The 14,932-nt window shown below is 54.4% G+C and overlaps 5 protein-coding genes across 5 annotated transcripts; 4 read left to right on the top strand and 1 right to left on the bottom strand.

Moving 5' to 3' along the window:
• Positions 1-653: 653 nt before the first annotated feature.
• Positions 654-3,990, top strand: C8Q71DRAFT_48437 (uncharacterized protein). The gene is made up of 3 exons (XM_047918845.1): positions 654-1,013; positions 1,063-1,309; positions 1,367-3,990. The coding sequence occupies exons 1-3, from the start codon at positions 743-745 to the stop codon at positions 3,945-3,947; spliced, it is 3,099 nt and encodes a 1,032-aa protein (XP_047778811.1). The 5' UTR covers positions 654-742; the 3' UTR covers positions 3,948-3,990.
• A 1,987-nt stretch (positions 3,991-5,977) lies between these two features.
• On the top strand, positions 5,978-6,866 carry C8Q71DRAFT_48373 (uncharacterized protein). Its single transcript, XM_047918842.1, has 3 exons — positions 5,978-6,335; positions 6,407-6,480; positions 6,537-6,866. Exons 1-3 carry the CDS (start codon positions 6,173-6,175, stop codon positions 6,684-6,686), a joined length of 387 nt encoding a protein of 128 aa, XP_047778810.1. The 5' UTR covers positions 5,978-6,172; the 3' UTR covers positions 6,687-6,866.
• A 2,732-nt stretch (positions 6,867-9,598) lies between these two features.
• C8Q71DRAFT_848160 (uncharacterized protein) lies at positions 9,599-10,873 on the top strand (the record flags this gene model as incomplete). The annotated part of the gene is made up of 8 exons (XM_047926676.1): positions 9,599-9,799; positions 9,856-9,953; positions 10,009-10,108; positions 10,218-10,349; positions 10,405-10,420; positions 10,479-10,539; positions 10,591-10,625; positions 10,687-10,873. Exons 1-8 carry the CDS (start codon positions 9,619-9,621, stop codon positions 10,871-10,873), a joined length of 810 nt encoding a protein of 269 aa, XP_047778809.1. The 5' UTR covers positions 9,599-9,618.
• A 1,110-nt stretch (positions 10,874-11,983) lies between these two features.
• On the top strand, positions 11,984-12,426 carry C8Q71DRAFT_857799 (uncharacterized protein; the record flags this gene model as incomplete). The annotated part of the gene is made up of 4 exons (XM_047927441.1): positions 11,984-12,022; positions 12,083-12,160; positions 12,211-12,291; positions 12,343-12,426. 4 exons carry the CDS (start codon positions 11,984-11,986, stop codon positions 12,424-12,426), a joined length of 282 nt encoding a protein of 93 aa, XP_047778808.1.
• A 182-nt stretch (positions 12,427-12,608) lies between these two features.
• C8Q71DRAFT_48152 (thiolase-like protein) lies at positions 12,609-14,826 on the bottom strand. Its single transcript, XM_047918831.1, has 12 exons — positions 14,606-14,826; positions 14,523-14,549; positions 14,427-14,466; positions 14,298-14,365; positions 13,896-14,241; positions 13,716-13,846; positions 13,403-13,666; positions 13,274-13,348; positions 13,124-13,220; positions 13,052-13,066; positions 12,837-12,993; positions 12,609-12,779 (listed from the first exon to the last, which is right to left on the bottom strand). Exons 1-12 carry the CDS (start codon positions 14,663-14,665, stop codon positions 12,671-12,673), a joined length of 1,389 nt encoding a protein of 462 aa, XP_047778807.1. The 5' UTR covers positions 14,666-14,826; the 3' UTR covers positions 12,609-12,670.
• Positions 14,827-14,932: the final 106 nt, after the last annotated feature.

Raw genomic sequence — 14,932 nt, 5'->3', positions numbered from 1 at the left:
GCGAAGGACGGGCATCGAGTCGCGAGTGTCACCTCAACCACGAGCTGTCATGCGTGCAGCTGCTTCAAGTACTTCGATGCCCCGCAAGATAGATGAGTTGGCATATTGGGATGCGATGTCCATTGACAATGACAGTTGACCGATGCCTACCGGTCACGCTTCATCCACCACTGGGTCGACAATGCGGTGCCTTGCTCCGCCTGTTTGAGCCGAGTAACATATCCCTCCTATTGGTATGATTCCTAAGGCTGCATCGGAACACCGCCGGAAGACGAACCACTCCCAGTACATACCTCGTGCTACGCGCGAGAGGGAATATGTCTGTGAACGTGCTGTCGGATGCACCGCGTCCACACTCTCAAACCCTGATAGCGTCTGGTCAGCACTGCTTGATATAGATATCTCAACACCCCAATGGCCAAACGTTTGCAACCGACAGATTCGTGCGTCTTCTCACTGTTCTCGTACCCACGCATAGTGGCCTACCGTTCCCTCGGGCGGGTCTCAGGACGCACACTGACTACGGGGATTTGGTCATGTCGGGACATGGCAGTCCGGCCCATCGTCTCCGCGCATCACATCTATTGACGGCGATGCCTGATGACATCCTATACTCGCTCGTCCTCGCTCTCACCGATGCCACTCTGGTCTTCGCCCCCTCTCGTTCACTCTGTCGTTGCCCTCTGTCACCTAGGCCCCTCCGGTTAGGCTAGCGGTCGTGCTGGCTTCGTTGCGCGGCCCTATGCTAGTGGTACGCGCGTTATTCTTCGTTTCCTGGTATGCCGCGTACGTATCGGCATGGTTCCTGGCCAATGTCACCGTTGACGACACGAACGGGGATGTGGCTACGGGAGCATATTTTGCCTACTACTCACCCGAGGGCTCCTGGAGTGACGAGGCGAACTGCACAGAGGCTGATATGGGCACTGCCTGCCCCAGCGCTGAATATGCCTACGACGGAACTTGGCATGCCACTGGACCCGGAGTTTCCAGCGCGGAAATATCCTTCACTGGTGAGTCTCTTGACCGACGACACATTCGCGGATCTCACCAGGAAAACAGGATCGGGCTTCTATGTCTATTGTATTATTAACAGCAACAAGAGCACAGACCTGACTTTCATGATCGATGGCGAGACTGAGGGCACATACCAGCAAGGGACAGACACCTCCGAGTCCGCGTCCATCTCCTACGATGTCCTGGTGTATGCGAATGACTCACTCCCCTGGGGAACACATACCTTCACTCTCGTGAGCGGGGCGAACACCCAAGGAGAATCACTGGCGATTCTGGATTACATTACGTATACGTGCGTCTCCTCTTCTTCAGTCTGTGCCGCCTTCTCACAATCAGTTCGCATATGTAGTGCTCGTGTGGATCTGTCAACAGACACTACACCAGGTAGTCAGAAGTCGAGTCAGACGCGGGCCATTGTCATTGCTGTCGTCGTGGTGGGCATCGCGGTCCTACTCGCACTCGGCGCTGTTGTCTACTACCTCAGAAAGCGCCCCTATAAGGGGTACGGACCTCCAGTAGACCGCTTCCTGTGCAAGCGAGGGTCAGGACGGGCCAACATTACTCGAGCACCCGTCGACTTGGCTCAAAATGTCTGGGACGATCGTGGGCCGCGAAACCAGCGGTCAACGTCTAGCTTGAGGAAGGGGCTGTTGAGTCAGGAGCACGGATCACGGCTTCAAGCTCCACCACCCACTATGGTCAGCACGGGATCGACTGCGAGTGTCAACGAGAACTCGGTTCCTACGACCATTGAAGACAACAGAGCTGTCGTAGAATCAGTCCCCCGTATAGCCGTCCCGCCGCCTGCAGCCTCACAAGCGACCACAACCCAGAGCGACGCAAGCGGCCCCACATTAGCTCGGCACGGCCTCCATTCTGCCGCTCCCCAGCTCGTCGTTACGATACCTCAGCGCGTCGGTGATGTGGTCGCAGAGAATCCGTCCCACCCTTCGACGGCCGATACGCCCCCGCCCCTTCCTCCGAAGGGGTCAGCACCTGGCGGCATGCAGAAGAAATGGCCTGTCACTTCCCGTCGGTTCACTCCCCCCAACGGGCATCAGTCGACCCCACCCACCGCCTTCCCGCAGCCTATTACTCCCCCAATCAGGAGAGGCAGGCGACCGAAGTCCGAGATCGCCTCGCGATCGGATGGGTCGTCCAACCTACGGCAGCCATCTGCGAAACGGTTCTCGACCGCGAATAGCACGGCGACGCCGAGTACGGGCCAGCGCAGCAGCAGCGGCATGATCGCGAGCGACCGGACCACGCCGAGCACGCCGACGAGCATGGCGCCGAGCGGGTTCTGGATGGACAACATGAGCTCGCCCGACCTGCCTGCGCGCGCGGACAGCGTGAAGACGATCAACACGATGCCGATGACGGGCAGGATCTGCGATCGGCTCCTCGGGAACGTGTACGTGGACATGACCCCGCTGCCGGACATGACGAACTTCTCGCTGCGCTCGGACACGGGCAAGTCGAGCGACACCGCGTCGCAGAGTCCTGGTACTGTGCATACGAGCAGTACGTCGCCTGCGAGTAATCCGAGTACCACTTCGCCGACGGCTGTTATCGCCGCGCTGGAGCCTGTACCGATGGTGGATACCAGGAGGGGGGTTGTCGATAGCCCGATCTCACTCCCGAATAGCCCGAATATCCCGCTACTCGCAGCTACCCTGCAAGTTGTCACCACTGCAGAGTTGGTGGGCAGCAACCCCTACGGCAGTAGCGCTGTGCCTGCAAGCGCTCCCCTTCAACTTCCTAGTGAATATACCGAATCTCGAGATCAAGCCTCTGAGGCCCCTCTTACGGAACCCGAGGATGCCAAACCACCGGTATCGGCCGAGACCACGGTCGTCTCTGCGCCTCCGGAAGACGACGTTGCACCATCGGGCGATGTCCTGCGTCCGAGTAGCCCTGAGCATTCAATAGGCGCAGACTCTCAACAGGCGACTGCTCCCCTTGAACCAGACACTGTGGATGCTACGTTTGGTCACAGTCCGCCACCGCCGGACGCCCTAGTCGTTTCTCCGGTCGTCGCCGTGGACGTCGCGCACGGTACACATGAAGACCAACCCCAGACCAAGTCCCACCCTCGAGAGGAGCAGGTTCTTCCAAACCCTGTCCCACCGCCGGAAAGCAGCGACCCATTACCCCGTTTGACGATTCCTCGTCAAGAGGGGGAACGACTACGGAAGCTGCCACCTCTTCCCCTGCACTTGATGTCGCGCCTCACTACTGTGCACGAGGATGCAGTCAGCCCGCGCTTCATCAGGCCCCTCCCCCGACCGCTCGTGCAACCCGACAGTGATCGCATAATGAGTGCGTCTTCGACGACCTCAGACTTCTCTGCGGACAACGCAGAGGTCATCGTTGGTGAACGTTTGAACGTCTCATCTCTCTTGCGACCCTCCTTCGAGGCTGTTACACAGCGCACTAGTGACTCTACACGAGTATCGCCGAGTCTTCGACCTGACATGCCGACTCAATCGGGATCCAGCGATGCATCATCTCTGTCGAGCAGACCCATCGTCTTGACACGCGAGGGCAGTACTAGTTCTGCTAGCACGAATTCAATCCCAAATCGGCCGCTAGACACCCACATACCGAAGTTCTGGTCCCAGAACTCTCCCGTGCTCACGGAGAGCTCGAGTATGCCGTCGCCACGGGCGCTACCGCTGATACCCAATCGGCATCCCGGTGTAGTGCTGGGGACTATGCTTTTGCCCAGCGAAAGCGACTTGCAGTCGTCGTCTGATGTACCTTCGCCCCAAAGCAGCGTGAGGACGACTCAAACTGTTCCTCTGGCGCCGAATCGCCATCCTTCGATGACAGCCCCTATGGGTCCTAGGGCGGCGACCCCGAACGAACGTGTGGCGGCATATCCGTCGCAGGCCAGAGAAAAGCTGCAAAACCGGTTCGGACTGTGAGGGACTGCGTCCCGGCGCGTGGTAATGGACACGGCGACATGCTTGGCGAGTCAACCTATATATTGTCGCTCCTTTTGTTCCTTGACTTATTCCGTAAATTTGCGTTCACTAAGTCCGGTTGTATTGACCCTTGTGTAGTATCGGACTGTAGATTCCCTCAGGCATAGATCAGGTATACCCTCTCGCACTAGTTCACTGAGATGCAACCTCTTGAGATTCATGGCATACGATTGGCCGGTGCCAATGGTTGCCGACTAGCCATTCTCAAGCCTGGAGCCACGCTCGCGCTGATATTGAGGCCAAACTTTGAACACCGTGGTGGCCTTACGCGCCAATACCAGACATCATGACGTTCGTAATACTGACTTGACGCCCCAACCTGCGAGCGTTCGGCTTTTCAGCATATCCAGATGACACTCATGGGCATTGAGTCGAATACAGGTGAGATGTCCTTCGCTCCGATCGGTCTCTATGTATGCATCATCTTCTGACACTTACTACTAGTATTCTACTTTATACGACGGGCCAACGGCCAATGTAGCATGGGGCGCCCGAAGTTCTCGAGCTTCTGCAGACATCAGAAGCCAGTGAGCAACACACTCGACGAGAGGAAACAGCCTGGTATCACAACATTACCGTCAGTGAGGCTTTTCGTGAGTCTTTGAGTACCATGCGAGAGCGCTATCATGCCATTATCCTTCTTACCATCGCTGCTTCCTGCCGCTATAGGTCTTCAAACCAATTCAATACCACATGGTGATTCCCGTTGGATCCTCTACGTAGTTTCGCTGCAGTTTACTGCGCTTGCAGAGAACACGCCGCCATCAAAATACTCAGTAACTTAAGTCAAGCCCCTATCGCCTTCATCACGGAGGCGGTACAATATCAATATGCGCTCCGGGTGCCTCGCACAGTGGGCGGCGTGCCGATTTGATGTTGTTGCGTTGAGATTGCGTTCCATCTCAGCAGATGCGGCACGAACCGCTCATTCACTGCGCACAAATCTGGCTTTGCTCTGCTAAGGACCTGCCATTGCATGTCCGGTTCATGTGATTGGTCGAATTGCACGCTTTCGAGTGCAATGGAGACCCGGGAATGCTCGTCTACATGTCTCACCGCATAGAACGCTGAATCGAGTCTCGAGGGTATTTCAGGTTACTTCAGGTCATCCGCACGCCCGATGGCTTTCAAATTCTGGTGCGTTGTGGGCAAGATGCGTAAGTAAGTACTTGCTGTTCGCTGACTCCATCCCGCCGTATTCACTTCTGGGGCTAGGCGATAATAGGCGCTCACGTAGTGATGCATATGGTCGTGCATAGACGGTGGTCTTTCAAGTCCTCCAGGAAGGAGCCATGCACGCACAAGCTGCGCGATAGGCTGGTCCTATGCAACAAGTGCACATGTCGACAATCTGCCTCGCCGAAGAGCCCTCGCATGGCCACGATCACGATCAAATGGCTTGTCAATCTTGCGCGTACTGTCACCGGCAATGTGGTACCCCAGGACATGTCTCCGGTGGCGTCGAGCAAAAACAATTTGACAACTGGCCTGTCTGGTATCGGTACTGGGATTCCTGCGCAGAGCAATCCAATTTTGGCTAAATCAGAGTGTCGTAACAGTCGCGGTATCTCTCTGTGACCCCACCACACAGAGCGCGACCGTGTTACGGCCGTTTCAGACGGTACCCAACGCACGATATGCGTGTAAGTCCACACCTCAGCTATCGGCATGGAATAATTAGTGCTGAAAAAATTCAGAACAGTTGCATAGAGGTCGCTTTGCGAAACCGCCTCCTCCGCGAGCGGTGCCCCCGCGTCGAGAAGGCTGAATCGGACCGTATTCGTACTAGACATCACTGGCAACGGGTCCTCATGCAAAGCAAGCTCTGCTTGTAGGTGCGGATTCATGTTTTGGTAGCCATGAAGCTTCGCAGGGAGGCTCATTAACGTCGAGGTACGTAGACCTCGCGTAGGAGCGTTCATAAGGTTAAGTTTGATGGTATAAGGTTCGATGCAAGCGCCGCCTGCCGGTTTGAACGCGAGCAGCCTCCCACGAAGTCGACAGGGCGTCGTGTACACTGCCTTATTTGATCTGACAACCCTTGCGCTAAAAATTGAGCGTTCCCCAAAGCCATTCACATCAGGCTCTGCTCATATCGTCTCGACGCAGCAACGACTCGGACGCACTCAGACGGATTCACACCCTCCTATCTCTACGACTCGAAGATGCACTGGCTATTCTTAGTCGGCAAGGTTGTAATCTGCATCATCGCCGCTCCCTTTCTGGCCGGCCTCCGCCTCGTTCTATTCTGCATCATCGCCGCTCTTCTGGCCGGCCTCCGCCTCGTTCTATGGTTCCTCGGTTTCAGCTCAGCAGGGCCAGTCGCTGGTCAGTAGCCCCTCACTACTAACGCTTACACTGGATTCATGCGTACTATTGACTTCATCACATCCTTGTAGGCAGTACCGCGGCGCGTATACAGGCCAGAATTGGCAACGTACGCGCTGGAAGCTGGTTTGCGGGAGCACAAGCTGTCGCGATGGGCAGCCGCCGCTCTGCCTACTAGGGTAGGATATGTGGGCGCGGCTGCCATTGCAGTGGCCGCGGCAGTGCTTGGGATATGGCTGGGATTCATTCAAGGCGAGCTGCAATAGAGGCGTGGAGGATGCGTGGGAGAGATATCGGATGCTTTGTTGCCGGAACATCGAATGGCTTTGCTCTCTTCTCGTTATGAGATGAGGAAGTCATCCGGTATTTAGGCAGTGAGAGACGGGTGCTTCAAGTCTGTGCGAGCTCATGAACTGGCTAGCTCGTACGATGACCGCGGCCTAGTGTGTCTGCGGTGTCGTGTCCCGACTTTAGCCGGCTGCCGGGTCAGGCGACGAACAGGCCCGGCTGGGGTGACGTCCGACTGTCAGCGTCTTTTTATCATCTGCCCTGCATGTGATGATGATGGGTGAGTGTAGTAGGTTCGAAGACCCTGGAAGGACGGTGGGGTTCCAGATGCTGAGCGTGGAAAGCCTTCTCTACGGACGTGTTCATCCCAACACTTGCTCCAGGGAGTCGGAGATCTGACGCGATAAGGATCATGGACTGAAAAGGTGGGTGCCATGCCTTGCTTTCCCTACCGTTCGAGCGATGAGTTCCATGGTCATGATCAATGTTCCGCATATAGTAGCAGAACGGCATTGCAAACCGCAAGGGTTATCGCGAAGCTTCGAGACGTGTGCCCGTTGCAGCTACGCTGGCACCCGCGATCCGAGTTGTTCACGAGGCCCTGAAGACTATCAATGACTGCGAGTCCAGTAATAGGTGAGCGTTGCATCACTAGATGGAGACTTTCACTTGTACTTGTCGCAGGGCTGAAATAGCGGTAGCATCCAAGTGCTCGGACATCGGCAACACTACCGCAGAGCGTCGTTACGAATGGGCTACGGTGCTCCCTCAGGCTCAGGCTCAGACTCTTGAGTTTGACCAAGTGACTCGTTGTGGCAAATAAAGTCGCTGCGACGGCCACGAAGGCAAAATCGAGATGCTCTGATAAGTCAGAAGCGAACGCGGGCTGCAGGCCTAGATCAGCGGACATGAAATTGAAAGGCGTTGAACTTAACCTTACCAGGTTCGACGAAATGAAGCTGCGTGCCTCGAGGCGACTAAATGCATGATGTACACAGCATAGAAGTCTCGGTGGACGGACACCACTAGTAACAGTAGGACCGCGTGAATCTTGGGAAAGGAACGTGTATGTACGTTGACTAGCACGTGCAGGATCTGTCGTATATATATACCAGTTCAGTTTGCACGCTGGCACGGCTCCATCAGGCTCAAGGACATAACTCATACAACAGCCTACACAACCAACCGCGCGATGGTGTCCTCTGAGGAGTCGCAGCGATGCACTTCGTGTGGCAATGTCTTACAAAAAAAACACTACCACACGCTCGAAATGTGGATGGTGGTGAGTGTATTCAGAGGATTAAGAAGATAAGGAGCAAGTGATGACGCTACGGTGTACAGCAGATTCAAAAGGGCTGCGGCTGTCACGTGTATCGGTGCATGTCTTGGTGCACGCATCGGTGCACGCACAAGTCATAAGCTGATCGGCAGCACGGCGACATTCAGCCATCCTGTTGCGCACTTGGGTGTCCACGTCGTTTTTGCCATCGTCGGCGCCGTCTCGGGGGCAGCAGTAGCAGTAGTACTAGATGAATTCGAAGATCCGACCGGTGTCAGCAAAGTCGTCGATGAAGTCATCGGTGGAGTCGTCGGTGAAGTCGTCGGTGCCACCGAAGCTTCCCGACATGCGCGCATGGATACCACCTGCCAGGGTGTATAGCTACGAGAGTGGCAAGATGTCCAAGATGCCACTGGGAGTGAGTGTTGAAGGTTGTCTTGACGATGGGCCATAATGACGATGAGCCGCAAACAGTGGCGTCCTCACTGTTAGGCTTCTTCGGAGCAGGACAGTTTACAGTCGATTGCGAATATGTTGGCACTCACAGAATTTTTCGACACGCGCGTGAACCTTCCGACTGAAGTTCCCACGCATCTTCCGGCCCATCTTCCGAGTCGTCGAATGACGAATCTCTCATGTATTCTACCAAAACTACAGCAATTTACACTACCACATGTTACTCTATGTGTCTTGGAATAGGTCTATGACATAAAAAAGGAGGATCCATGAGCTGAATGTGCAATAAGAAGTCTGGCGTGTCGAGCACAGAACAAGCACGTGCATTATTACCTCAATTGGATAGACCGCGTAACAGAACCCAGTTCTACGCATTGCCGTATTTTTCTCCATTAAACCTCACTGCTATGATGACCAGGGACTTATCTGGTAGTGTTATTGTCATTTCCAGAACAGAGAAGCAAAGTTATGCTGCATTATCATAGCTAGAGACACTGGTAAGGTAGCTCGGAACTTTGGGTCGGAAGATTCACGCGCGTCATTGCGCGCGTCGAAAAAAATCCGCGAGTGCCATGATTTCTGCAATCGACTGTAAGTTTCTGTCTCGTACGGACTGGGGAACGTACATCTGATTTGGCGAGTCCACCAAGGTTTACGGAATCCCTGCTGAGCGTTCATTCCACCCGTGTCAGCTACCGACGATCATCACACTGTACTAGCCTGTACGCCGGAGAAGATGCCGCCGGCGACGACTCAAAGCGAACAAACCTTGTCTCTGTCTCAACTCTGTCTGCATAAGTACCTGCCACGCAAGGATTTGGCTCTTGGCTCCCGCCCGGTCGACGTATAGCGCCTGCCCCCGCCCGCCGAAATGCTGTCTACGAGGGACGCCCCACCAGTATCCGCGGACCTGATCCCATTCTTGGACCAGACGTACGTAACGGTTTTCAAGCATCCAGTACTTACGGGTATCGCCTGCTGACCACTGCAGACGACAGCAATGCTCAGGCATACAGTCAACTCGCCGCCAGCCGTAAGTACCATCCCTGTCAAGCTACGAACGAGGCATTGGAGTGACACATGACAATGTTCTCTTCAGTCTTGATAATCTACGAGCACTTGGCGCTTTTGGAATCAGAGATCCACTATATGTGGAAGTGGGAGTTTACTAACGTCACTATCTTGTTCCTCGTGAACCGTTACATTCTCCTTGTTTCTGCTGCGTTGGGTGTATTGTCCGTATTTGACTGGACGAACGCTATGGTAAGTGGTTTGTGGCAAACTCAAGCTGCGATCTCACGTCCTTCACTGTTTGCAGAGGTAGTCATCATGCAGCCGATTCGTACGTGTAAACTCACAGGTCCTGACGACACGCGCAGCTGCGAGTGGTTATACGACTTGCAATACGCATTGTCCATTATCCTTATCTTCGTTATTGCATGTACGAGCAATTCCTATCTCAATCACTCGTTCGCTGATGATTGACGAGTCATTCAGGGTTCTCGGCTCTTCGCGTCTATGCTATCAGCCATCGAAGCTGGTGGCCAGCAGTGATAACCTTAACGGGGGCAGTGGTCGCCATCCCGGTTCAGCTGGTACGTGCCAATGATCCCGAAAGGAGAAGGAAGACTCAATAGGTATGCTATAAAGTTTGCCGATATTCGATCATCAAGAGCCTACGTCGCGTTTGTGGGTCGTATTCCGATCTGTACGAAAGCAACGTTATTCTCCGATGACTTGAATACCCGGTGCGTGATCATAACAGACACCATGCATGGTTCCGTGCTCATTTATGACGTTGCAGATGTGATCAGTCTTGTATTACCTCTCGATGGGAGCTGACTGTTTGTCTTGTCTAGTAATCTTTGCTGTCCGGACTTGCGCCATATTCTCCGACTTAGTGGTTCTCTGCTGCACCTGGTATTTCGCCGGCGTTGTTTCCGATGCGAGAGAGCGCAAAGCAAGGTTCATCAAGTTGATCCTACAACAAGGTGTGTACTCAGGCTGTCTTGCACTCTCTCGTAGTGTTAAGCATGATATGCCCAGGGACGATATACTTCATGTATGGATCAAGATACGTTTTGTCGTGTGAGAGATTCTGACTCAAAACATCGTCCCAGATCACTGCTCATACTCAATGTCGTACAAATTATCGTTGAGACATCCCTCGGCACACAGACAGTGCGTAGTCCGTTATGCATATTCTCCTTTGACAGTGAGATAATATCCCAGGTGAATGCCTATTACACGGCTACATTTACAGGACCGTGAGTGTACATCCACGACCTTGGCTTGCTCATCCTTATAGTGCTTATCATGTTCAAACAGAATATCGTCGATCCTAACCACTCGATTCATGCTCGAACTTCGCACTCTCGACCGCCGAGCTGTCGTATCAGAATCGTCGGGCTTCCTGTCTGACTCTGGAGCGTATTCCAGCGGTTCGACGACGACGCCCGTCGAGCTGTCCACCCTCAAGTTCTCCGACCAGCGTACTTGCTCGACGGCGGTCTAGTGTGCTGGCTCAAATTATCTGACTAGGTCGCAGAGCATCCGCTCGGCCGTGGTACGACACTATCTCTTCAATGCGGGTCTCCGGAACGCACGGGGCGAACGGCGTCAAGCTCACTCCTCTCCCTCCGTCAGCTCCCGCAGCTCTTCGACACTTGTATGGGGAGGCTCAGTTTAAGCTGGCATTCGCAATGAGTCTTTGTGCACGAAACCATTGATTGTGACGTCCAGGTCTGGGCGGCAAGTGGAGGAGGAACATGTGTATGTCCTTTAGCCTTTGATTGATCCCCTACAAGAATAGCTGAAAGTCGGACGTAGGTGGACACGATGGAGGCTCCCGAGTTCATACCAGGCCGTTCCCCGAGGCATTGATGTGTCCGGCACCAGACATAGGGTCTGCTTACGCCCGCATGATGGTTTGCACATGTACGCTCAAACAACGTATCAATAACAGAGATGAGTTCTGGCCTTTCTCGCGAACAGGACTAGACGATAGGATAAAGCTACGAATAAGGCTGGGCAATGCCATTACTTGCCTTCATGGCAGTAGCCGTCTTCGCAAAAACAGGTTCGGAGGATTTCGAATGACGCGACGGGCGTTTGTCTCTCACATGCCATATCGGGTCTCTTTCGCTCGCAGAAAATGGTCGACATGAGCCTTCCGAGCCACGAGCGTTGCATTCCCGTCCCGAGGCAGTCGGGCGCATTCTATCCTTAGACACGGGCCGCTGTCCAGCTTGGGTCAGGGGGCTTCTCGAGCAGTCCCTCGTGAGAGAAAGCATCCACGCTGGTCCTCGCTGAGTGGCCTTGAGTGGCCTGCGGCGCTGTCTGTGCAGTCAAGTGTCAACGATACTGCATGACACCACTCAGACGGAGCATAGTAGCCTGCATTGGGGCTTGTCCTTTACTTGGCCTGCTGCGCAGCGAACAACGAGCCGGTTGTGTTCCGGAATCATTCTGTCATTCGACTGAAGGATTTAGGGACGCCGCCACCGATCTGCCATTATATAACTCAGCGTCGTTGCGGGGAGACGGTCGAACCGAAATTCCCATCTACTCACAGAGTTGACTGCGGCACTGACGCCTTTGAAATTGCCACGGTCTGAGACGAATTATGTCGCTCACGAAGCTTACCATCCACTTCTCGAGCAAGGTATGTGATGACGGTTGTTGCAACATAAATGCGTGCTGAAGCGCTGAATGCATGGCGCAGCGATCTACTGAAAAGCCGGTGGACCCTTCGAGACACGCCTTCAAGACGACTAGCACGACACAACATCATGTACAGCTCGTCAGTCACATAGCGTAATAGCAAAAGGATGCGGCTCACAAATGATCCAGCCATTCTCGATGGATGCTGCGTCTCGGATCACATCGAAAACATCCTCAGCCTCGTCATCATCTAGTAGCAGTGGAGGTCGCGTAAGTTGATCAATATCGTGGGGTCACCTCGAGTATTGACAGTATGAGCAGGCAGAGATGCTAGACGAGGATGACATGGCGTGGGGATCCCAGTCAAGAAGAAACAAGCAGGAAAGTAGCGTGTGGTTACCCTAAGCTACTCGATGACACGACATTATTCCGAACAGACACTCTGGCATGGACCTACGAGCATTTCATAGTACAAGCTGACATGACTGCTACGTCCGGACGTTGTAACGTTAAGCACGCTGTATGATACTATCATCCAGGCGCCTCCTCGATCGGGATCATCGACAGCATTCTCCGGGACCCAAGGCGTCAAGAATACACAACGATTGACAGGTGAAAGCGCAAAATTGCTCATAGCGACGCGAATCCGCTAAAGCCTCGCCCGCTCAAAGATATATGGCGAGAACTTGACAGACTTGACCTTGTCGACATCAGCCTTCGTGATAGGCCTGCATTCGTGTGCATGATTGTAGCCCAGTCTACATTCCGTAGTCCGTCTGTCAGGATCTGCGCGCTCGAAGCACTCAGGTACGTACCTCGATCGCCCATCTTCGCCTTCGGCGCGGTAGAACTCCGGGCGGCGAAGGAGGCTGCAGACGACTGCGCCGCCGATGCCGATGTTGTGGACGAGGCCGTATTTACCCCTGCGGTCGGCGATGTCGAGGAGCCCAGGCGCCTGCATCGGTCCAGCCCCTGAGACAGACAAGGAGAGTTAGTTGTTCAGATTGCAACGACCAGCCTGCAGACGTACAGTCTCGAAGTTGCACTGTTGCCACGAGAGTCAGCGATGATAAACTTGTGATAGTGGAGCAAGCTGGCGTACTAGCGATGTAGAAGTGCATGCCGAGACCGGTTGCGCCCAAGGGATGACCTTTTGCCTCAAGACCGCCGCTGGGGTTCACGACGTACTTTCCGCCATACTTCAGGAACAGTTTCAGTGCTACGCAGTAGACGCGAACTCCTTTGCGCCCACCGTATTGTCGCCCTTTTCGACCATCTTGTGCGCTTCACCATGGCCGCACAACCCCAATGCCTCATACGTCACAAGCTATGGGCCGAACATTCAGTCGATTGACGCCGTTCCGATTGCAAAATCACAGACCTCGTTCGCAGCGAAGCAATCGTGCAACTCGACAACGCCGACTTGGTCCCTGCCTTCGCCCTCTCCGAAGCCCGCCTTCTTGAAGACCTTGTCTGCACAATTCCTCGTCATGCCATAGCCAACGATCTCCATTGCGCTCTTGCTCTCGAATGCTGACGGCTCGTCGGTACAGAGGGCCTGGGCTACGATCTCGATTGCTTGGTTCTCGAGGCCATGCTCATGTACGAAGTCCTCGGATGCGACGATGCAGCAGGCGGCGCCATCCTGGTCTGTGGTTAGTAGTGTGTATGGCTCGAGGATATAGCTGAAGCACCGAAGTCGGGCTGCACATGAACTTAGTCAACTGTTTGTTGATCTTCGGCGCTGCGAGCACTTGCTCGACACTCCACCCATTGCGGAACTGCGAGTATGGGTTGTGGACGGAGTGCTTATGGTTCTTGGCAGCTGACTCTAGGGTCAGCCAGATACCACAGCAGAAACACGAGCTATGAACCTATTTGCGCGAGGTGCGTCATACTTGCACCGTGCTTGTCCATGTATTCCTGTGCGGCGTTAGCGAACATCCTGGGTGCATTCGGCCCGTGATTGACACCGCTGCTCAGGCTGTGCTCCGCTTCCGCCGTTGCATCACTGAATGTCTGAATAGGAGACGGGCGGTCGGGGAAATGCGTCCCAAGGCTGCCTGGGGCCATACGTTCGAAGCCCAGCGCGAGGGCACACTCCACCAAGCCAGAAGCCACCATGTTGTTCGCATGATACAGGGCGGTGCTTCCCGTCGAACAATTGTTGTTCACGTTCGTGATAGGGATGCCGGTCAGGCCCAAGTTGTAGAGGGATCGCTGACGGCATGAAGGTCAGTTGGGAAACTTCACACGCGCGCGTACAGACGACTTACCTGACCGGACGTAGAGTCTCCGTAGCAGTACCCCACGAACGCTGTCTCTACTGCGTCATATGTGATACCTGCCAAAATATGTTAGGTGGTCCTGGGCCCTGCAGAAATAGGGTGCTCGAGTTATCTGACCCGCATCGAGGAGAGCCTTGGTAGCGGCTTCCAATCCCATCTGCGAGTATTCAATGTTCATTGGCGTAGTGTCAGATCAGTTTACGAGGTACACACGTCCTCAGTGGACCTCGTTCCTCTGGGCTGCGCGCAAAATATCGTCAGATTTCTCCGGAACCTTGGAGTGACCGCAGACTCACTTTGATGAATGCGGTACAACCCGCACCAATAATGAAGCTACGTCTTTCCTTCGGTGACATAACTTAGGCAGAAAGGCGGCGTTACTCTCTGGTCCGTAGGATGCAAGGAGCTGATCAGGGCAAACGCAGGACAGATGGGGGTTAACGTGCAGCTGGTCATGTTGCTCTTGCTTGGGAGTCTGGGACTCGGCGGAAGGAACGAGCAGCAATCATGAGACGGTCTCCTATGGGCGCCTGCACGGACTTGGCACGAACCGTAATCAAGTGCCAGAGGCAGACATCCCTTTCTGGGGCTTACATTATCCAGTAAGTAGGAGTGTTACTTAG

Source organism: Rhodofomes roseus (genome assembly GCF_022264815.1).
Source record: "Rhodofomes roseus strain CIRM-BRFM 1785 chromosome Unknown C8Q71scaffold_10, whole genome shotgun sequence".
NCBI lineage: Eukaryota > Fungi > Basidiomycota > Agaricomycetes > Polyporales > Fomitopsidaceae > Rhodofomes > Rhodofomes roseus.
Note: the sequence above shows the minus strand (reverse complement) of the source record. Positions and strands in the feature narration are given on the sequence as shown.